At 42.3% G+C, this 24,763-nt stretch overlaps 1 protein-coding gene across 4 annotated transcripts in view; it reads left to right on the forward strand.

The window, feature by feature from the left end:
- Nucleotides 1–24,763, forward strand: part of UNC13D (unc-13 homolog D) — a 697,875-nt gene that overhangs the window by 141,249 nt on the left and 531,863 nt on the right. For all 4 annotated transcript variants that reach the window (XM_085616967.1, XM_085616965.1, XM_085616968.1 and 1 more), the window contains exons 2-4: nucleotides 516–557; nucleotides 2,755–2,847; nucleotides 11,881–11,988. Coding sequence is in view for 2 of the 4 variants with exons in the window: in XM_085616965.1 (XP_085473091.1) it covers nucleotides 516–557; nucleotides 2,755–2,847; nucleotides 11,881–11,988 (243 nt within the window). In the remaining 2 variants the exon portion in view is untranslated. The remainder of the gene's footprint in view (nucleotides 1–515; nucleotides 558–2,754; nucleotides 2,848–11,880; nucleotides 11,989–24,763) is intronic.

Consider the following 24,763-nt stretch of genomic DNA (forward strand, 5'->3'; position numbering starts at 1 on the left):
CCTTTTCATTGGAGCTATCGCTATTTTATGCGGAATACTTGTTATCCTGATTTTCTTTGCTGTTCAAAATATGTTCTGTGCAAGTTATGCTAATTGTGATTCTATTTAAAGCGCTCTCATACTGAATGGTGATCTGCAGTATATCAAAGTGTTAAATTAATAGCTACAGAAAAGCACGATTTTTCTGTAGTGATATATACTAATGAAAACAAAGATATTGATTTATATTTAATGGTGTCTTCGAACTCCTGCAGTATAATTTCATTATGGACATGCTGTGTGTATTCCGTGTCCTACCTTCGTGCACATAGTGCTGGGTGTCATTTGCCAGAGTCTCCATATTACACCGCAAATAATTCTTGTAAAAACATGGTGCAGAATGACCTATTAAGGTTTGAACCATTAAAAACTAGCTTGCAAGCAGAATCGGGGATATAATCATATCTCTAGAGTATCGATGTATGGTAGAATTTCAATAGAAGTTAATCCAAATGTGTTTCCTTTGTCTCCTTTAGATGGAAGGTAGCTTGGCAGGTTCACGATTAACTAGGACCAAGGTAGGAGACTGTCAATTTTTTTTATATGACTTTCAAACATGAAACATGCAAAGCAAGAAAATCCAATCTCTTATCCCTGCTCCTCTAAATACAATGGTCACAATTTTAGAAAATAAGATGGAGCAAAAGCATGAAGTCAAAATGTTGCGGCCTAATTTGTCTATTGGTGGTTTATTGCATTGCTGTTAAGGGAACATTTCCATATGTTATGTATCCTAATACTGTAAGGGTGTTTTTATGTGTGCGTTCTTTCAAAAAAGAAGTGAAAACCCTTTGGATGAATGCACTTGTTTGATGGCACCTACCTCCATTGACCATGCCCACTCTGCTGGTTTGTGCTCCACCCGCACTATTTGTTTGTTTCATTTATATGCTACACTATTTCTGCTTGCATATTTTACTGCTCTTTTACCTTGCTTATCGTTGTTGTTGTTTTACCTGCAACTGTTTGTACCTCTGTACATCTGTAAAGCACTCCGATACCCACTTGAGTCACGTTCGCGCTATATAAAACGATATATATAAATAAAATGTGTGTTTACTTGCTCTATTTATTGCCTTTTATCTGGGGAATATCCATTAAATTCAAATGGCACAAAGGGCTGGAGGTAAATGAACAATGATAATATGCAAAGCTGGGTTTGTTGGCTAGGGTGTGTAGTGAGGAAGTGAAATGGAGGTCCAGGTTCTTTCAGGATTGAGAAATGACAATGAGATCTTCCCGAAGGATGAGAAGGTACCCGAGGCAAGAATAAGGTTCTAGAGAGGCAAGGTCAGGAATGAAAGCAGGCAAAGAGAGCAAGAATAAACACTAGCAAGTAAGATGGAGAGACACAGTTAAGAGAAAGAGGACAGATGGAGACAGTGATGGAGACATGGTCACTTTATAACATACAATTCATTAAGATAGAGGTAGTGTGAGGCCATTCAGGATTTAACAGCCAGAAGATTATCACAATCCTTTAAATCCTCTGAACTACCCATGACTCCACTGCACTAGTGTTCACTACTTCATCCTTGCCTGTCTTCACCTTCTGCTCTACTTCTGCCATTTCTCTTATCTTATACCGCTTTCTCCTTTCTACGCAAGGTTTCTCACTTGAAATTTTCCATTTGATGCCCTCCAGTTTATTAGTCTTTTTGCCTCGGTCTTCTGCTAGGTCTTGTCATATTGTCCCTGAAATCCTTGCTCTCATCCTCCTGCCATTTAATCTCTCCCTGTATCCCACTTTGCTCTTATCCGCGTTTTCACATAAACCCTTTGCACCTTTCTACTTGAGACCTCCCCACCTCAAGCTGCTCCTTGTTCATTTGTCCAGAACCATTTTTCTTATAGTTGTCCATTGTTCCTAATCTGCTAAACCATCTGTCGCCTTCCTTTTTCTCCCCTCTCAATCTCCTTTAACCTCAACCTGCTGCATTCTTTATGCACTGTTATCTTTCTCTGTTTTCCTTTCCGTTATTAGTTGTAACCGTTATCATTATCTTTTTCCACTCTATTCCTTCATTGGTTACTTATGTAAGACCAGCTCCCCTATTCTGTAGTACTGTGCACAGACACCTACTTGGTTAAACTGAACTATATAAAAAGGAGAAAAAAATCATCAAAAAGGCATATTGAAGGAGTTGGTCAATAGAGGGAGTTGTAAGGATGGTCTGAGAATTGCCACCACGAAAGTGTGAGAAGTTCAGTGAAATCATGATGTATGTTACTGTTGGTGTTACCTGTGCATCTATGCATCTTGTGACTCAATAAATAATCTGACGACGGGGTTAGAGCTGGGCAGACCCGTGTTTTGGAAGAGTGTACTTGCCCATTAAAAAGAATCAGAAATAATAGAGTTGTTTCATGGTTGGCCTCCTCTCAGGTCTCTGTCAGCTGCACTCACTTGACCCTGTTCATGAAAACCAGGTAGTGGCCCTTCACACTTCCTAAAACTATGTTGACGGCGTTTGTTCCAAACTCTTTCTGAGTAAGATTCATGTTACCTCTCAATACCCGTGTTCTGCAGACGAACCACACAGGGCATGTCCCAAGCTGAAATATGAATGTTAGGACTAAATGAGTGGGACACCTTGTAATGATTAAATCAATGCACTGTAGAGTTAATTCATAAGACTATTGAGTGAGAAGGGAAGGGAAGGGTATTGGTAACAGCTAATATAACAAATAAATCCTGCCATTTTCCCCATACAGGCTCAATACAGACGGGGGCCCACCCTGCGTATAGCCCAAGAAAAGAATGCCAAAGACCCTGTCCCGGAGCCAGAGTTGCCATCTTCAACTCCGGTGAGACTTCATGAGCACAGTTCAATCGATCTCCTACACATGATTTGTTAGGCTGTTCCAAAGGTCTTTCAGTGGAGCACCTGGGTTGGAAACTACACGGTGGGACCTTGTGCAATCCCTCAGGATGCTCTTTTAAAGTCTATTTGTTGGAAGACTTCTAGAGGATTCTCAGGGGGCTCTTCCAAGTAGTTGAATGGAAGGTTTTTTTTAAAAAACAAAGGGCTTTGAAGATTATATGAATTACTCTTATGATATTCTGTGTGTTTAACTCTGAGAATAATTTATTTTGTGGGGTAATTGTCCCAATGCCTGGTGGGAGGAATTCCACATATTGGGTACATTTCTGGGATTGTTTTAAAAGTTTGCCATCGTTCTCATGATGAATGCATAAACAGTTGATGGACAGAATGCATAACAATGTCATACATTCACCCCAGTACAGAGATCTGGCCATAAATCCATCGTTTTTTTGCTCACCATGCCGTTCCAGTTTGAACCCAGCCACATGCAAATCAGTCTTGACCCTGTGCCTCATGGGAACAGTCCAGCTCGAACTACCAAACCAGGTCCTCCCTGGACTGGAAACAAGCATCCTAGGACCGGCTTTGGCGTTTCACCCCTCTTCAGCCAGGATAGCTTGATCCCAGTGGCATGGAGAGCACGGGACCCGCGTCTGGGCATACCCTTCCCACTCGGGGTGACAAATGCAAAAACAACAGTTAATGGACAGAATGCAGAACAATGTCATACATTCACCCCAGTACAGAGATCTGGGCCTAAATCCATCGTTTTTTTGCTCACCATGCCGTTCCAGTTTGAATCCAGCCGTAAGCAAATCAATCTTGACCCTGTGCCTCATGGGAACAGTCCAGCCCGAACTGCCAAACCAGGTCCTCCCTGGACTGGAAACAAGCATCCTTGGACCGGTTTCGGGGTTTCACCCCTCTTCAGCCAGGATAGCTTGATTCATGGTTTGGCAGTTCGGGCTGGACTGTTCCCATGAGGAACAGGGTCAGACTGATTTGCATATGGCCATGTCTGAACTGGCGTGGCGGAGTGAGCTGAAGAATGATGGATTAAACCCAGATCAGTTGACTGGGGGTGAGTGCTTGCAATGTTCGACACTCCGTCCATCATCCCCTTTGGTTTTGCTTTGTTCGCTCTAAGTTGGCAGGGTATGCCCAGACGTGGGTCCCTTGTTCACTTTGCCACTGGATTCAAGCTAGCCTGGCAGATGACGGATAATTAGCCAGAAACCGGTTCCAGGATGCTTGTTTCCGGTCCAGGGAAAACATGGCTTGGCAGTTCAGGCTGGACTGTTCCCATGAGGCACAGGGTCAGACTGATTTGCATATGGCCATGTCTGAACTGGGGTGGCGGAGTGAGCTAAAGAATGATGATGGATTAAACCCAGATCAGTTGACTGGAGGTGAGTTCTTGCAATGTTCAACGCTCCGTCCATCATCCCCTTTGGTTTTGCATCTTACTCATGATGGGGAAAGGAGAAATTGGACCACTGAGGATGATTATTTCTTGGCAAAATGGTTGGGGGGGTTATAAAAATAAGGTTTTATGCTTGATGTGGGTTAGTTTAAAGTTTTCTCTTTCTTTCATGGCAACTCACTTCAGAGTACAGAATATGTGAATGAACTTTTTACCACCTGTGTCAAGCTTAGCAGCTGTTTGGATGGCTGCTTTAACAGCAGATTGTTTCCATAGTCTAGTTTTAGAAGTAAAGATATTAACTTATTTGCTTGAACTGTTGGTCCTGGATAAGAAATGTAATTCCACATGGGGTCAAATTTGAAAGAGTGCTCTCCATGCCATTGAATTGATGTATGCTTGAAGGTTAAGGGTCATGGTTGTAACATGACTTTGTGAGTCATGTCTAAATCAAGATAGGGCAGTGAGGAGTTTCAATCGGAATCTTTCCTGAGATTATATACAGTGGGCTCGTAAAAAGCTACATGGGGATAGGGACCTTTCTGATGTTTTGTAAGAAAGACTCTTGGGAGAATCGATGGGTGGGCCAATTGTAAAGTTTGCTTGGAGGTCATTTGGGAGACTCCATGGTCAGGGCTGTCTTCTGAAATTTTATACGGATGATACTTAGAAGATTGTATGTAGGGCTTATGAGATTCTGTATTTGAGACATTTGGGGAACTCATGGAGGAGAAGAGTGTCAGTTCTCTTCTAAGGTTTTGCAAGTTGGATCCCATGTGATTTTATTTGGAGTTCTCTAAGGTCATGCATGAGAGAATCCAGGAAATAATGTGGGTGAGTTCACTTATAGGCACGAGAAAGTGCTGGGAGTTCATTACAAGACCGGAGGCTACCATTATGCTTACTCTTTTATTGCCACTTCAAATCATCAGCACCTTTAAAGAACTTCAGCAAACAAAAACAATCCAGAATTATTTATAAAAGTCACTGTAACAGAACACTCATGCCCTTTTAAATGCTGCTTCTGATCAGATAAGAACCTATGAATATTTATACTGTACTTTATGAATAGAGCTGTGATGGTTTATAGAACGTTTTAATGAAAGTTTGTGAGATGAATTAATGTAAGAAGAGCTTCTAATTTATGGAAGCTGACCACTGTCGTGTGAAAGCATGATTAAAAGAAAATTAGCTGAGAGATTGTTTTTTCTAAAAAGGGATCTTTTGATTGGTAGAAATACGTGTTGAGTTTTATGTTTTAGTAGCGTTTGTTTATTTTGGCATCCATCTTTTTTTTCATATCGACAGCCTGTAAACTTTGGTTTGTTTGTCTTACCGGTCAAGTTCTTGCACTTGCAGCAGCACTCGTGCGCGGGTGAGGGCCAGTCTTTAGTATCTGTCATCCAGCACGTGTTGCTTGGCTCGTGTGGCAGAGAGACTGGTCGATGCGATGTAGGCACACGCTTCGTTTTAAATGTATATAATTGTGAGTCGGTTTTTACAAAAGGAACGGCTCGCGTGAAGAAAAATGTGGAATGTTCAGAAATTGGTTCTTGTGATCTCACGAGATTACTGGCGCCATCTTGGATCTGGTTTATTTCTATTAAAATAGAAGGAATTTGGACTGACGCTTAAAGGAGAGCTCTGTGTGGTTATTTCATTTTGAAGCTTGTAACAGCTGATCGGAGTTACAGAAATATGTAGAAAGCAAGTTTAAATAGGGGAAAAATAGATTATTCATTAGGAGAATATGAGTTTTTAAGTTGTGTTTGGTAAATTAGATTAGAAGAGAATTTTATGTGTAAGTTTTAAGAAATTTCCACAGAAGGAAAGAGTAGTGAAACGATCATGGTGTTAGGTAGGGTGAGTGAAGAGAGCTTAAGCAAGCTAATACAAAGTGAGGTTAAAACATCTATTTGAGAGGTGATGAACCGGTTTTTGACAGAAAAAGAAGAGGATTGTGCCTCAGATTAGGAATTTTGGTCCTTGTCGGAGGACGAACAGAGTAGGAAAGATGGTAAGCAGGGGAAGAGGCTTATGAATAAGAAGATTAAAGATTGATTAAACTCAGAAAGAAAGGTAGGTGTCTGAAGCGGCACGCAGAGCAAAGGTGTCCTTAGCGACACACAAGATATGTCAGGGGAAGAGATGACAAATATTTCAGATGACAATGTCATGCAAAAAGTGGGTCAAATAAATCATGAATATGTTTTTGACGTAAATCAAGATGATGATTTAAACAATGACATTCAGGTTGATACATCTACTTCGGTAAATGGTGTAATAAAAGACCCTTTTTTTTTTTTTAGAAGAAATGTTTAGCCCTTCTAGCATACGCCATCCAAGAAGAGCGAATTGGTGGTTGTATGACCATGTGAGTAAATTCATAAAGCAGTAGATTAGAAAGCCTTTGGAGAGAGAGGTGAGAAATATTTTAAAGGCAGAATGCTCAAGGCCCCAGATTGAGGATAAGGTTTGCTATACACCAAATCTGGATCCAGATATGATTTCATATCTGTTTAAGATGGGTAGAGACCCACGTAAGGGCCTGGAGCGATCCCTGAAGCAATGTCTGGATCGCTAACTAGATATTTTGGGGTCATTGGCAAAGATTATAGATATGGCGGAGGAGGCGCATATCCATGGCGAACAGGTGGATGTGGACCTCTTGAGAGGCTGGAGTCAAAGGGCTAAAGTATTTTTAGGAAATGGTAATTCTGGACTTTCAGCACAACGAAGGAAATTGGTGTTGATGAAAAGGAATCCTAAAATAGGAGATATGACCAATAAGAAGGCCAGCACTAATGCTAAAGGGTTACTCTTTGGAGATGGCATTGTTAAATTTTAGGAAAACATATAGCCACATTCACGGCGCTAAAGAAGGCCCAAAATAATATGCAAAATGTTTTTTTTCTGAGGTGATTTGGAAGCGCCAGCAGACGAGGACCCTAAGCTGGCCGGGGATTTCAAAGGTCCCAATATAATTACATCAACAGAGTGTCTGGAAGAGGCTTGCAGAGTTCGATGGGATTCTTCTCACAACGAAGACTGTTTGCGACATCAAGAAGTGTTCAGGGAAGAGGACAGACTTCCTCTGGTCCCTGCAGTCAGTACGGAAATTTCTTTCGTTTTTTTCCCAAATAAGAGTAGGACCACGGGGGTGAGATCATGTGAAAGAATGTGAATGTATAACAAACGATTCATGCATCATGAGTACGATTCAAGGTTTTAAAATAGATTCTGTGAAAGTTCCAAGTCAGGTAAAAGAACCAAAGGAAATTTGTTTGAATCAGAAGCAAATGAAAATAGAAGATTTAGAGATAAATGCAGTGTTGGAAAAAGGATCAATTTGTATGGTGGGAGATCACATAAAAGGTTTTATAAGTATGCTATTTTTGGTGGAAAAGAAAGACAAAGATGGAGACCGGTTACAAATCTGTAGTTTACTGGCATTTCAAGCTGGTGGTAAACCCTCTTCTAAGAGAAATGCTTCAGGTCGAGTCTGGTTGGTGAATTTAGACCTAAAGGATGATTATTTCACCATCCCAATGGAGGTAAACAGTCCGAAATCCCTTCAATTCAGATGGAGAAAGCAGTTATAATATGGTTTCAGTTTCTTCCTTTTGGTCTTTTATCAGCACCTTGATGCTTTACAAAGGTGATGCATGCCATAGTGGCTTTTATGAGAGAAAGAGGTCACAGATTGATTGTTCATCTCGATGACATACTGTCGCAGGATGTGGAGGTGCTAGTACATCAACTGAAGGATACGATTCAACTTTTGGAAGGTTAAGGTTTTCTCTTAAACAAGGAGAAATCCATTATGACTCCATCTCAAAGTATGGAATTTTCAGGTTTCAGAATAGACACTGTTGGGGAGTTGTTACCAGGGAGAAAAATAAAAATGTAAAGGAGGTTTTACGTGTTGTAAAGGAAGACAATTTGACTTTGAGAGATTTAACAAGAATATTAGGATTGTTTTCATCTTCCAGCCAGGCTATTTTCCCAGGTCCTTTGCATTATCGAGCGGAGGCCTTGAGAGAAGGCTTATGGCATGAGGACAAGATTGTTTTAAATCAAGAAGTGAAAGCAGAACCGAATTGGTGGATGGACAATCTAGAGACTGGGAATGGAAGAGCAGTTTTTGGTTGTATGCCCGACTTAGTTCTCGAGACAAATGCCAGTTAGAGTGGATTGGGTGCTCGTTTGGGAGAGCAGGAAACAGGTGGAGCATGGTCAGGTCAAGAGAAGAGTTATATAAATTGAACTGCAGGTTTCTATGCCCTGAGGAGTTTCAGGAATCTTTTACAGGGTCAGACAGTTTTGATGAGGATGGACAATGTTTCGGCGGTGTCATACATAAACTGATTAGGAGGTCGCAGGTCCAAAAATCTATCAGAGATAGCGGAAGAGCTTTGGTTATTTTGTCTGGAACACAAGATCAGCTTAAGGGCAGAATATCTTCTGGGGGTTAGACATTTGGTAGCAGATTGTAATTCAAGACATGTGAAGGATTTCAGCTACTGGAAACTGGGTCCGATATATTTCAGGAGAATGGATCAGATTTTGGGCCCTTTGGAGGTGTATCTGACTTTTCAGATACGCAAATATTACAGTTGGATGCCAGATGCATCATTAGTAGATGCTTTTCAACAGAAATGGATAGATGTAAAGGGATAGGCTTTCTTACCGTTTGCAGCGATTCAGAGGGTTCTTCTGAAAGTAAGGAAGGAAAGATGTCAGTTGGTTCTGGTAACTCCTTTTTGGGTGTCTCAGGCCTGGTTTCCAGCTGTTCTGGAATTGGCTTGCGAGGTTCCTTTGTTGAACAGAGTGTTGAACCCTCTTGTTTGGAAGGTGTCAAGGTATCTGGAGCGTTCAAAGGCCTTTTGAGAGGGGCTACTGGATTGTTTGAGGATTCGTGGGCTCCAGGTACAAGACGTAGATACAAAGGTATATGGAAAATCTGAGTTAGTTGGTGCATGGAAAGGAGTCTGGATCACATAGAGGCTTCTGTGGTAAAAGTGGTAAATTTCTTAGTGGAAATGTTTGAAAAGGGATTGAGTTACAGGACACTAAATTGTTATAGATCCGCAGTTTCAGCGGGCAGGCTTTGGTTGAAGATAGATCAGTTAGTAGTAATGTGCTGATTTGTAGGATTATGAAGAGCATGAGATTGAAGAGACCTCCGAGGTCAAGGTAGGATTTTTTGGGGGACCTGAAAATGATTTTTAAACTGTTTTTATCGTGGCCAATGAACCTATATTTGAGTACTAAAAACCTTTCAATAAAAATGGCAACACTTTTATGTTTGGTGTCTTGCAGAAGAGTGTCGAATATTAAATGTCTAGTGATCAATAACAAGTTGTTTTAACCCAGAAGGGGTATTTTTTGAAGTTTAGAAAAGGACTAAGACTATGTCTATGTAATTTTTTTTATCCAAAGTTTGATGAAAGTCCAAAGTTATGTGTGGTTAACTGTTTGAGAGAATACAAGTCTATAGTGAGGGAGAATAGAAAAGATGGTGAACATCAATTTTTAATGAGTTTTGTGAAGCCATTTAAGGCAGTACGGAATGCAACAATTTCCAGATGGGTTAAAATTGCAATTGAACAAGAAGGGGTGAATATGGAAAGGTATAAAGCCCACTCGGTAAGAGGTGCTATGGCAAGTAAAACCTTTTGGTCTAGAGGTAATTTACAGAATATTTTGAAAGCTGCTGATTGGTCATATGTGGGAACGTTTGCAAAACATTATTTTAGACCGATAGAGCACATGTCCGAGGCGGTGATGAAGGGCTTTCGTCATGCATTATGGTAGCCTCCGGTCTTTTAAGGAAATGGGGATTCTCAGATTAAAATGCAAAAAGAATCAGGATTTCATTAAAGACATGGAGGCTAACATTATTCCATCCGCCTCGCACATTAGGAATAGAAATAAGTCGTTAAAAAAAAGGATGATAAAGAAAGTTAGAGGTTCTGAAATTGTTGATATTATTCTGAATAAAATATTTTTTTGTTGAAGGACAAATTGTTAGTATGTATGTAATATTTTCTTTCAGATTTAGTCTTGTGAAGATGAAAAAATGGAAGGTTGCACATGAAGGAAGGATTTTGTGATCTTTACAGTTTTGCATTTAAAAGAGAAGAGTATTCTGTTACAGTGACTTTTTTGTTTACTGAAGTTCTTTAAAGGTGCTGCTGATTTGAAGTGGCAATAAAAGGGTTTGCGTAATGTTAGCCCCCATGTCTAACGAAATCCTGATTCTCTATGCATGTTAATCTGAGAATCGCCCTTCCTGGCATTCTCTTTTCTGATTTTGTACATGTGGAACTTCTGGGGATTCTACATGAGACTTCTCTTCCAACTAAGACCACTTAGGACTCTTGGGTATTCTGTGGGGGGTTCTCTTCCGACAATGAGCATTTTGAATTTTAGGGTATTCCTCAGTAGAGTTTCATTGTAAGGTTGAGCATGTGGAACTATTGGGGATTCTATGGGGTAGTTTCGTTTTTGGGATGCACCATGGAAGTCCGTGGCATCCATGGGGGTATTCTATTCTGATGATGGGCATGTGGGTAGGTATTCAGGGTATTCTTTGGGGAATTCAGTTCTGATGTGCATGTGGTAGTCCAGTTTATTTTATGGGTGTTTTTTCTTCTGAAGTTGTACTCGTGGGACTCTTGGGAACTTTGTGGTGGGAGTTATGCTCAATGAATTGGCATGTGGTAGGCTAGGAGGTTCTGTGAAGGAATTCTCTTCTAAGGCTGGGTATATGGGAGTATTAGTGAATTCTCTTCTGGAACTGTGCAAGTGGTATTCCTGTGGATTTAATGGGGAAGTTTTCTTCTGAATGTGCACGTGTGACTCCTGAGTACACCTTGGGGAAAGTTATGTTCTGGGAAGTTCATGTGGTTGTTTCCGGGATTCTGTGGAGGAGTTCTCTACTGACGATGGGTGAACTCTAAATACAGGATTGCAACATGTTCTGTGTAGGGGTTCACTTTTAGGTCGTGCATGTGGGACTCTCGGGATTCTGCAGGGGAATTCTCTTCAGAGATTATGTTATGGAACTTAAGCTGATTCTGTGAAGATGTTATTTTCTGAGGTTGTGCATTTGTGACTTCAAGGGAAGATGATAAATGTGAGAGACTTCAAGGAATTGTATGGAGGTTTCCTTTATGACGTTGTGCAGATGGGGAGTCCAGGGGTTGCTGTAGCAGTGTTCTCTTCTGAGGTAGTTCATATGGGACTCTAAAGGATTCTTTCAGGGAATACTGTTTCGAGGAGAGGTATGTAGAACTGAAAGGGATTTAAGGGGGTGGTCCTTTACTGAGATGCTCTCAGAATTACAGGGGATTTTTGGGACATTTCTCTATTGAGGTGATGCATGCCGGACTCTTAAAAAAAAAAAAAAAAAAAAAAAAAAAAAAAAAATCCCATGGTGTGTTGCCAATACATTTCACAAATCCGAAAATAGTGCCACATGCTTTGTTTGTGCCTGCGACCTTGCCTCCATCTTATGCGTATATCTTCTCAAACATCCCTCAATGTATGTTGATTCACCTGTGCTCTCTCTCTCACTGTCTCCAGTCTAGTCTCTTGTATGAGGAAGTCCTTTACACTATCCTGCACCGACTGGGAAAGCCAGAAGCGGAGCATGTGTCTGATGCAGACGAGCTGTACGAGTACGTGCAACAGGTGACTACCAGGCTTGTTCTAGAGGAGGCTTTGGGCCCTTTTTTGGGTGGGTGGGGGGTGGGGGAGGGGGGCGGAATGGGAACGTTCAAAAAAGATTCATTGATGTATTTGGATGTTATTTACTTGAAATCATCTCAAAACGTCTTTCATTAGAATCCATCCATCCCCTGTTGTTTGGAGCACTTCACATGTTTCAGACGCGCTCGTTTTCCACCTGAAGGTCGTTTTTGTGCGTGTGTGTATTTTTTTACTTCAACGCGAACTCAGTCCGCTTCTGGGGTGGCAGCCTGTGGCACTGCAGGGAGTGCTTATCTCTAGAAATGTCTTTCTTCTCCTTCACAGTCTATTTGGTAAGGCCTCACTCCCAGGTCCGGACTGGAAACCAAAACTAGCCCTGCAAACAGTTCAAACCAGCCTCGCTGAGGTCATGGCAGCCCGTGCGTCCTGCCCCGGAAGCAGTTACAGAGCTTGCAACCCACCAGCCTTCAAACATGCAAGTGTGGAAGGATGGCAAGCCCAACCCTGCTCGCCCCCGTCTGAAGGGGTCTTCCAGAGCCTGATCAACTTAGAGAATGGAGAGAATTCGTTTTGAAATGTACCATATAGGAAGGTTTAAGAACATACATAACAAAGCTGCCTTGCACTAGCTGGAAAAGGAAACGTGGGCACAGCCACTAGCATTTATTAAGTTAAAGGTACCAAGTACAGCCACATAGAAACACTCCATAATGAGCATATTATTAACAGCTCAGTACCCAGATTGCATCTGAGCCCCCAGGTACTGCCACATAAGGAATGTATATGAAAAAGCAGTGGTTCATAAAGGGCTAATTCAGCACACCAATAGAGAATTTAGAAAGGCACATACATTGACCTCGTGGCAACTAATGAGTACGGTGCCTGTTTCCCTTTGGCACAAATGGGGCCAGCTGTTTCCATTTGTGATGCGGGAGTCCCTGCCCCTTGTGCAGAATAGTATGAGAGCCTTCTCCATCCTGTCCTGGTGATCAGTTGTTATACGTCATTTACAAGACAGTAGTCTCTCAAATGCATTTTCCTAATGATGGCCTTTTAATTACCTATACAGACCACATTTAAGCAATTAGCCTATAGTTAGCCACTGTATTAATTAACATTGTGTGAAGTGTAAATCTTGTTTGCTGTGAAATTCTGGTCTGCTCACTTGCATGTCACTTGTTTCACCCAATGAGGCATCCCTTATGAGCACTGTACATTTATTGATGAACAGCTGCATAACATGATGATGATGATTCATACATGTAAGTTAACAAAAGGAACCGAGTTCATACTTCGTAGTTGACATGCAAGCAATGGTATGTGCCTTTCAGAATGCTCTATTCGTGGTCTAAATAAGTCCAGTGTTAATCATTGTATTTGCACATATAACTTTCCCGCGGGTCAGTATTGTCAGAATGGGTACCCTTATGTTTAAAAGTACATAAAGAATGTAGACCTGGAACCCGATGAAATCATAGGACCAGGAACCACACGACTTCGGACAGCACTGACACAGACGCCTGCCAATGATGATCAGCTCAGGACACAGAAGAATCCGTGAAGGAAAATGATTCCCTTATGTTCTAATCAAAGACCAGAGAGAATGGGTGCATTTGCAACTTTTACCAAGAGCACGTTCCAGGCTCCTCGAGTTGCTGAAACATAGAAATGTTTATACGTATTTGGTGGTAAATCCGTATGACTGGACCTCAGTCAGCTGTTGAGTGTCCCAGAGCAAACGAACCTGCTGATACTTTTTATTTGTAAATCTCGAGCTGCGAGAGAAGACCTTTCCTCGTAGCCCGAGATATGTTTTTCAGTCTGTGACCAGCACAATACAGCAGAGCGGAGTTGATTATGGTGGCAAGCCAATGACCATGGTTATAGGCCTACATATGTTTATTATGATAGAAGCCGTAGGCTTGCCATATTTATTGTGAAAAGTGCATGATAAAGTCGATAGGTGGATTTGTATTACTCTAAATGGAACCCTACAGAAAGGTCTTTTGTTGCAAGGAATCTCACAGATTACCATATTAGGCAAGGGCTTTTGGTTACCCTGTGTGTAAAACTGTGGATATAGAAGACTTGCTCTGTGAGAATCCTTGTTAGGCCGTTTCGGGAGCGATAGATTTTGCTTTACCAGCTCTAATTTTGCATACGGTTCTAATTTTATGACTGTGTGCCTGATGGTTGCCTTGTGGAAAAGCCTATATGCAAAACAGTAGGCCCACATTGGTTATTGTGTGAAGCTGTAAGCCTGATTGGTGCACTGGGAAGCTTTATGTCCAATGCTGTAGGTCTGGTCTGCTTCATATGAAACGTTATGGCAAAGGCAGTAGGCTGTGAAAAGCGTTTGTTAAATTAAGTGGACCTTTTAACAGTTGTTTGTTATAACCTTTTGTTACAGGCTGTAGAAAGGTATTTAGAATCATGTAATTTCAGAGATCGCCATAGTAGGCAAGAGTTCTTCCCTATAGAGAGGGGTGGTATATTGTTTTGCAAACTGTCTTTTTTTTACATATTTGTCATTTTATAACTGTGTGCATTATGGGTGCCAGTTTATGTGCACTTACATATGGTTGTTTTGGTTAACGTGTAAAGTTTCTTGATTCCTTGAGAAAAGTTGTGCCAGATTCCATAGTTTTGATCTGTTTACCATGGAATATTATGACCATGCCAGTTGGCGACACCCGTTTATTGTGAAATACACGTGTTACGGGGAAAACACTTTTAAGGATTGATTGTTATTACTCTGTGTTAAAGCCTTTAGGCAGATATTTTGTTACAGTGACTCTCACGGGTTGTTGCAGTATGCTCGAGTTTTGGTGCTAGTGACCCACCTGAACAAACCATGGAGACAGAAGATATGCACTATGATCGTCCTTAATTAGGCTGCTTAGGAGAGAGGGCGTTTTCTTTGCCACCTGTAATTTTGAATACAGCTGTAAGTTTACTACTGTGTGCCTGTTGGTTGACTTGAGGGAAAGCTTAAGCTCTGTACAGTAGGCCGGAGTTGGTTATGATGACAAGAAGCCAGTGATAACAGCTATAGGCCCGATTGGTGTGCGGGGAAAGGTTATGCTAGATGCCATAGGTGTTGTCTAGTTATAAGGCAAAGCTCTGACAAAGGCCGTAGGCCTGGCTTATTCATTGTGGAAAGCGCCTGTGAAAGGAAATAGGCCTCTTAACAGTGGATTGTCATCACCGATGGTACAGGCTTGTAGAAAGGTATTTGGTAACATTTAATGTCATCATATAGGGCATGGGTTTAAGTGTTGATTACCCCCTCTGACAAACACTGTGAGGTGAATTTCACTGTGACAATCCTTATTAGGCCTTATTGAGATGCGTTGCATATAGTTTTGCCAACTGTCATTTTTTCATATGCTTAACTTTATAACTGTATAGCTGATGGTGGCCATCTTATGTGCACTTTAGTAGGCTCGTGTTGGATATAGTGTCATGCCAATGGTAAATGCTAATGGCCTTCACTGGGAAAAGGTATGCCAGATTACTTGGGTGTGATCAGATAATAATGAAAAGTTGTGGTGAAGTAGGCCTGATTTAACAGTGAAAAGTTTTTTTTTTTTTTAAAAGACAATGAGATTTTATGGGTGGATTCTTATTTCAGTGCGTTATCTCGCAGGTTATCATAATAGGCAAGGGTTTGGTGATGCTAACCCGCAAAAGAAACCATGGGAATAGAGTATTTGCACTATGGTAATCCATATTATGCTCTATTAGTAGGGTTTGTCTTGACATCTGTAATTGCGTAGATATTTATAATTTTATTACGGTATACCGGATGGCTTTGTTATAGGAAGGTCCATGGCCAACACAGTAGATCTGAGTTGCTTATGGTGACAAGCCATTGATAAAGGTTATAGGCCTTATTTTTCTTTTTTTTAATGAAGGTTGCGATAAAGGCAGTAGGCCTGATACATTGCTGGCAAAAAGCATATGTTAGTCAATGTGCATTTAAGGGTGGATTGTTATTATGTATTAAGGGCCAGATGTACGATGAGCAAAATAGCGCTTCGCAAATTGCAAGTCTTTTGCGACTCGCAATTTGCGAAGCGCTATTATGCATGTACAACAGTGTTATTACACTGTTTTGCGATTCCCAGTAGGGTCGCAAATAGAGAGGCTCATGAATATTAATGAGCCTCTCGCAATTTGCGACCCCATTGGGAATGGCAGGCCCTCCCTGGTATGGTGGCCTGCTGGGCTCAGCAGACCACCATGTCTGGGGCTGCTGTTAAAGAAACGAATCCTGATCCTCGGAGCCACACATGTAATTGTGGCTACACTTACACGTGGACTTGGATAGGGCGATCGTGCTATAGAGATCTGGACATGTCAGGGTCCTTGTTGCTATGAATGGACTTTATCGTGCTTGACTTCCTCTGTATTTTTTAGAACAAGATTATCCTACCTATAGCCCGCGGGTCTCTGAGGATCAGATTTGTGTTTTTTACACTTCCCTTCGGATGAACCATTCACACGTGTTTAGAGCCGTGAAAAAGTTGTTGAGTACGACAAAACGCGTGTCTGCTGTTGTTTGTGAATGTAATTGCACAAGGAATGTGTAGTAATGAAGGACCACGCTGGCGTGAAGAGTAACACGCAAGTTTATTTAGATTGAAGACAGGTAGGTAAACAAGTAGCAAAAGTCCTCATCAGCAGGTGTAGATCTTTATCAACAGCAACTCCACCGGGAGCAACCTGCTAGCTGCTAAGCCCCTCTCACCAACTGTTACTCCTCATCCAGTCACCCAAGCATTCCGCTCATAACCCACACACCAAACATTCCACTCAGCACCCTCACACAGGCTGAGCAGCTAGGGACAAGGTAACATAGGAGAAAAGGTATGACATCAAAATACTACAGAATGGAATAAAAACCAATGGAATCCTCGGTTTTTCTGTGGTTACCTTGCGTTTATTGAAGTTCATTTTACTGAAACGGAACTGCTAGATTGACGGACCCTTTACAACTAATTTTGGTGGTGCTCTGGACATTCTTTTGATACTCCGTGTGTACTGGGGGGTTCTTCTCCCTTATCCTTTACACTATTGGGATGACATAGTGTTATCGGTCTTCATTCAGCTCACCTGATTGTATGGATGTCACAAATAACTTCCTGAAACTGTGTATGTTCTAGCACCGGTATAGGACCCTGTCATCCTCATATTTACAAACTTCTCAAATGTGTATGTTTCCTTCATACCCATTTTTCATTCATCAGATTTTACCATTAAAATGGATGCATAGTCTGTACACAGGAAAAAGTCATTATAAGTTGCATCTCATTTGATGACTCTATGTAGCACATATCTTTTGGACAACCAACAAACACTATATCCCTGCAGCCAGAAGCATCTGAAAGACATAACCGTATATTGCTTTTGTAAATCGGCCATTGGGACAAAAGAAATTATAGAGTAAAACATTGTCGCCTATTTCTATTTTTCCCAAATAGATTTATTATTTTGTATTTCAATGAGAATATTCTTTGGGAAAACCATGAGTGATGTATACAAGTAATCCCTTTGCCGAATCCAGAATGTTGCCACCTTTTCGTGCATGTATAGCTTTCCAGTTTCACCCATAGGTTTGACATCTACTTTTACAACAAGCCACTAATTGATAGAAACCGCAACATTTTTAAAAATCGACTCCCTCTTAGAAATTTGCAAAAACTGAGTAAAACAATATGATGTTTTTTACAACTCACCCTGTTCCCGAAAGCTAGGAAGACTGCGATCTTACCACAGCAAACCGTTTGTTGCTGCCTTTCATGCATTGCACGTTTTTCCCATTTAAAAATATGTTACATTTTGTCTATTTTCGTGGTTCCCTTCAGGAAATCTACAAACCCTGGGTACCTTTAGAATCCCCACCATATGGGAAAACGGACACAAATTTAGCATGCATCCTTTTTTATGGTAAAGTTATGGAAGCTTAAGTGCAAACTGCCCAGACAAAAAATAGCTCCTCACTAGAGAAGAAAAGCCTCGGCATTTCAGAGTGCACGACTCCTTACAGCTATGTTGAACCGGTGTCTCTATCTCCCTGGACGCCAGTATTCAACATAGAGAGGTGGTTTATGTACACAGCAGAATGCAGCCCGGTCTTGAACGAACTGGTATTTACTCACTAGTACAAGTAGAAATTCTCCTAAGAGGGCATTGCTATGATCTCGATTAGGCAGGTGCAATGGTTAAGCCTGGAGAATGGTATGCACCGTTTTCAGACTACCATAAGAAGTTGAACCACTGTCTTGAATGTAGCTTCAACTTGCTGTGGCATGTGAGGGCTAGAGTCAGACAGGACTCGGAGATCACATGCCTCTTACAACCATAGGATGCATCTCACTAATTGCTGGCTGTGTTTCTGTTTTTGCTCTGGTTCTACAGCCATGTCTTCTGTCTTCTCAGAGTTTATTTTAATTTGCTCCTGTCTGTTCCAATTTGCTATGTCTCGACAAGGACCCTGATCGTGTACAGCCCGTAAAACCAGTCTCTGTGGAAAAGGAGACACAGGTCTGTGAGTATCTTCGGGTACATACTGCTCCAGATGTTGTAGGATAGGCCCTTACATATATACATGGAATAAAAGAGGGGCGAACCGTGCTCAGAGCTGCCATGCTCGTTCGGATCCTAAACGAATGGAACTGCTCGCGGTTTCATGTTCTCTGCAGCTGTGGCGTGCAGCAGGCACTCGTTGAGGGACTTGGTAGAGACGTTCTCACCTCTGTGCACTTCCTTCTAATTCGTTGAGAGAGTGATAGGTGATGCCCTTCGTCGATGTATAGCGACAGGAGGAGACGGGAGAGGCCTGACTTGGGTCTCCTTTATGGTTATGTGACTTTGACTTCCGAAACTCGAGGGGGCCTCCCTGCAAGGCTTGTGGAGGGGCCCCCTCTGGGCTCAATCAGGTGCTCTGCAGCCAGAGTGCTGTGCTGAGGGGCCCCCTAGAGCTTGGGGGCCCCCCCGCACCGCGTGGGCTGCGGAGGCCTGCGTTACGCCCCTGAATCGGACACATTTGTATGCCTGAACGTGTGTATCTGTAGCGCGGTACCCGAATATGGGTATCCGAATATGGGCTACAAAAATATTGTCCGTTAACGTTGATGTTAGAAAATCTTCAGACCGTGGGATGATATGTTTTTTTAACTATATTTAGCACATTTGGGTAGAGGATGTAGCCTAACGGCTAGAGCGGTCGACCTCGAAGCTGGGGAACCGGGTTCGAGTCTCGACAACGACGATAAACATCCTGTGATTCTGGGCAAATCACTTCATTTCCCCGTTCCTAACAAAAAATAATGTGTCCGTCTGTAACTAAAGTGCTCATGTAAAGCGCTCTGATACTTATCGCGCTAAAGAAAAGAAAAAATGATATTTATGTCAGTATTCTGTCATGCAATCGATGCTGCCAGTGGCTCAACTCCTGCGCACACACCAACGCAGCATCAGCGTATTGCAGCTTGCCCTGGAAGCCTTAACAAGCATAAGAGCAGCCCGGGGGCTTTGGTCTGAAGGTCGATCCTTCGGCGGGTAGATCGCCCACGTCAAACTAGGTCATGGAGAAAATCCACCTTGGAGGGGAAGAAGCACCAAAGATTCTGCAAAAACACTGCCTCTCATTGGAGCCTCTGTGCTCCCAAATGTAGAAGATTTATATATAGCCGTGAAAGTAAAAGGGTGACGACAAATGCTTGCCACAGCCTGACACACTACAGGCAGAGAACACCTCTCGATGCTTTAATAGCGTGATTCAAAGCCTGTAAAACCAGTTGCGTTTAGATATTCACTCTTCAACTATCCAGAGGCTTTCACAGCTTACAAGACGGGTTTTACTCTCAAGTAAAATGTAACATCTGAAGGATACTCGCTGTTTAATGCCAACTGAGGACGGGCAGCTTCTGGTCAGGTTGTTTTTTCTAAATACTCACTATGTGCACATCATATATATTAACACCAACGTGAATTAATGTTCAAGCCATAGCATTTACTCACCACCTGACTACAGTAAAACCCTCACCACAGTCACTACATCACATCTGTTTTGCCCTTGTATTATATAACTGATACAAGAATGTGCTGCAAATCTACAAAAGTCCACTCATACATTCGAAGAAGACAGCACAATGCAGGATACAACAACTCCCCCCATTCACACGAGGGAGCTACAGCACAGCCCAGAACACCACATCTCTCCCCAAGAAAAGCATGGCATGTCTTAACCATACTGCAAGCAAGCACGCATTGTTGCAATGAAAATGCACCAATCGGAAAATATGGCTATGTGGTCAACCCAATAAAAATTGGTGCTATTGCTCTGTCTTAACTCATCTGTACTCTTTTCCCTGAGAAAAGACCATACCGTGCGCAAACATAATGGCATCATAGGTGCTAGCACCCCCGTGCGACAGGTACTCGCCCGTTTACGTGGATCATACATCAGCAACATTCCCAGATATTGTTTCAGTCTTGTAAGAATAGTCATAAGTTATGGATAGCAATTTTTTCGCGCGCCTTTCTCTCTTTAAAGAACATACCCGAGCGCTGAAAATGTATATGAATTTCCTAACTCAAGGGCCAGTCCTTCCTCTATACAAGGAGCACACCCCTTGTTTGCACCGTGACATCATGACTAATAATTCAACCCTAAATTAATCTTGCATTCTTCACCTTAGTCTTAAGGCAACAGTCCTACAGTATTCACAACAATTGCCAACCTTGAACTGTCACTGCAATATGACATTCCTGGCAGTAATGTTCAAGACCTAACTAAATGTATTGCGGGCATCCCCCTATGACTATTAACCCTTGTTCCCTGATGGCGCTCACATGGACTCTTGAAATAGTGGCTCAAATTCACTGGACCGCTGCAACAAAATGATGTTTGCTAATGTTACGTAGGTTTACGAGGATGCCCTTTGGGTTGATCTCTGCGGCCTCTCCATTTCAGAAAGCGATGGAGAGTGTGTTGGAAGGTCTGGTGGGGCTGAAAATCTATGAAGACGATGCGTTGGTCTTTAGTAGTACACAAGAACATGACCTTCGCTTTAGGTTGGTTATAGAGAGGTTAAGCACCATGGCCTCACGTTGAAATAGAGTAAATGCAAATCTGGGTGCAAGGAGATAGTGTATTCAGGTCAGTTACATTTATCACCTAGTTACTATAAAGGATCTCGATCTCTCTTGCTCCCTTGTGTGACATCAAGTTCAACAGATGATCAGAAAATGGGGTCACAACTCTTTTATTTAACGGAGACACGGTACAGAAGACTCCGCCACTTGCTGCGTGGAGTTCCTAGTTATTCCTGTTCGCTCACTTTGTGGAAAACCGTAAGGTTTTTCGTAAAACCCTCACCCACCAGGGTTACCTCTTTGTGGCATGCTTCATCGTAGGGTCCTTCCCGTTCCGCTACGGAACGGGGCGTGCTGCGACCAGACAAACTACGCGGGAGCACTGGTAGTAATGACTATGTGAGGCAGATTGTTCTGCTGGGGAGGAGTGAGGTAAAGGAAGTGTATGTTAAAAAATACCTGGCTAGTTGGCGATGATACTTTTATTATTACCCCCAGTCGGTATAATTAAAAACAGGGGAAAAAAATAAGACTATATAGGATATTAATGAGCCCAAATCCTAAAGGTCAAAATGTTTCTAGCCTACCCCTACGGCTATTCTTCAAGACCTTGTATTTTCTAATGTTGCACTTAGTTTCACTCCTATGGTTGGTCTACTAAATCCAACTGTGATACAGTGCCGCAATCACACAATTATCCTCCGGTGCTGTACAAATTGTATACCACCTGGTAATCCTATTGTGATTATTCTGAAATGAGAAAGCAAAAAGAAACAACAGTTATAATGTCTCCACTTAAGTTCCTGATTAAACTATAAGGATGGGTGGCCTTTGCCATTCCTTTCCAAAGTGAATACCTTATTAGTGAATAAGCCAACCTCAAGTGATATATTCTATCAATGATATATTGGTGTCGCATCTAATTGAGTGATCCTAAAAAATAGTGATTCTTTCATACACTTAGTAACGTTGTCACTCGTGAAGAAATTGCTTACATTCACTGATGTGGCTGTGGGTGTCTAAGCCGTGATTTCTTGACACCCTTTAGTTTTATCAAAAAATGGATGTACACCATAAAAAACATACAAAACGCACCACAAGTCTATAACACATACTTATCACTGTTGAAGCCTAAACTCCATGGTTCACCCGAACTGAAGTTCCAATTTTAGTCACACACTGTTGGAAGAACGTAACGTTGGTAAAAAGGTTTGTATGAGGCTAGAAAATCTTTGCTAAAAAAGGTCGCAGTTAAATGTAAGGCGATCGGGGCGGCACCTTCGTGTTGATCACTCACCTCGTCAAAGCCTGAACTTCTCCCGATTACCTACAAAATGATCTGCTCGGGAACTGCATCTTGCTGATATGATCCCATTTTTAATGTAACTGTGTGTACGTTTGCGCGTGAGTATTTTGGGACGTAGAGCGTCTAGAGTGCTAACGCTTCAAAATGGCCACCCTTTAGCGGTATTATCCAGAAGTGAGGAAAAAGGAAAGGAAAGAAGAAATTGGGCTCGGGGCATGCCAACGCCCTCCGAGTCCTTTGATGTAGAAAGTCCGCATTAGGACCCGTTTTCCCAAAAGATAGCATATTTGTTTGAGCAAGGGATATGGGATTTTATTTTTATATATATTTATATTTAACTTCGTTGTGGCTACTATGCATTAAAAAGACTAGAGTATAAACAACATAAAATGGCTGCCCTGTTGTGGCTCAACCGGGAAGTGAGGGCTAATGGTGTCATTGAGAGTATAAAAAAAATTTGTGTTCATTTTGAAGATTTTTGAAAAACAAAAAACCACGATGGAGGTGATGATGGTAGAAAAATTAGGCAAACCTTGGGGATAGACAATTGTTGAAATCACACTCCGGTGAGAGGCCTTATGAGTTGTTGAATCGTCGATGTTAATGTATTCAACCAGAGGTTATTTCTGAATGGAATAGTGTATCACCATTATGGGGATTCCTAGATGTGATAAGTTGTTTTTGCAACCTCAACCGTAATTGCCAATTTCGGAATCAAACAAGAGGAGTAGGTTGTAGTTATACTTTAGCTAAACCATCATGGGGAATGTCTAGAATGGACCATTAGGTCGTATCACATAAATCAGTTTGATACTCATGCGTCCATAATAATGTGTTGGTACTGTCCGGCTGTGATAGAGATATCCATCAGTCCTACCTTACAAAATGCCCCCACGGTATATTGTCGTTAAGTCCCAAGATACAATTTTGTTTCCATGGTCTCATTATTTTCCATTGATTCTTGGACCACCCACTTAAAATACTGAATGGTATGATGTTACTCGATGTAGGGGGCTGCCATTGTTGTTTTGGTTCTCCCACAACATTGCTCCTATGTTCACAGATGGGAGTGCGCACCTTCCTAGTGGTCATCTCTGTGTAGTTTAGGTTGCACAGGTACGTGATCATGTACACCACCCTTTCAGTATTGCAATTTGTAAATTTCCTGAGTTCCCATTTGATCTTATCGCTCAGTGTGAGGGTTTTTTTAGGTTCTGTTAGATGTCAGACACCACAATTACCACAGGGGTAGTGTCCCACAACAGGGGCTAGGGTACCTTGAGTGGTTAGTCTCGTGTTGAATGGTTGTTTTGGGCGTGTGTTCACTAGGATATCTTTGAGACTCCTGCCTCTCCTATGTGAAAACATAGGCTGTCAAGAATTCCTGTCATACGAGGGGAGGAAAACGGTAACCGGCAAAAACGGACTACATCTCCCAGGATGCTTAGCGGTTGAGAGGTTATGTAAACAGGAGAGCTGTTACATAACTCAAGGGAAACACGCCCTTATGTAAACAGGAGAGCTGTTACATAACTCAAGGAAAACACGCCCTTATGTAAACAGGAGAGCTGTTACATAACTCAAGGGAAACACGCCCTTATGTAAACAGGAGAGCTGTTACATAACTCAAGGAAACACGCCCTTATGTAAACAGGAGGAGAGCTGTTACATAACTCAAGGAAAACACTCCCTATAAAGGGAGGAACCGGGAGGTACAACGCTGTCGGATATTGTGTTCACACCGACGTACCTGCTTCGTGAAGAGCAGTGTTCCGGAGTGGTGCTCCAGTAAGGCAAGAACGGAGGTAGGTCGAGTCGTTACTCCCTGGGCCGTGTCTTGCCCCATCGTCACCTGTGAAGGACCCGGAAGCTCTACCGGTCAACCATTGAGCTTCGCTTTTTGACTCGGCTGAGTCCAAGCGCAGTGGCGCTTTTGCTGGTTGGAGTCGTAACTCCCAGCCCGACCAGAGACACAGGGACTGCCAGCTGTAACGCACACCAGGAGGTGTTTGCCGCGTTACAGACTCGGAAGTCCATAGGATCGATCGATCGAGCGGCTGCTCTCGGTTCAGTCTTCTTGCTTGTGATTGGGGTATCGGTGACGCATCACCAGGAGGTGACTCCGCGTCCCGGTGCAGTCTGAGGAAGAGGTTGAGCGGCTGCTCCCTTCAGGTAGAGACCCCGGCTGGGTGTTTCCCTGACTCCTCGATTCTCCCCAACACTCTTCGTGCCCCTCACAGCCTACCGATTGGCATTGTCGGCCATTTCATTTCTGCCGTCTGTTGGCATACGCCGGGACCGGCGTATATGCAGAGGACGGTTAGGACCATCCGTGCTGTGGGCTGG

This window comes from Triturus cristatus, chromosome 7, assembly GCF_964204655.1.
Source record: "Triturus cristatus chromosome 7, aTriCri1.1, whole genome shotgun sequence".
Lineage (NCBI taxonomy): Eukaryota > Metazoa > Chordata > Amphibia > Caudata > Salamandridae > Triturus > Triturus cristatus.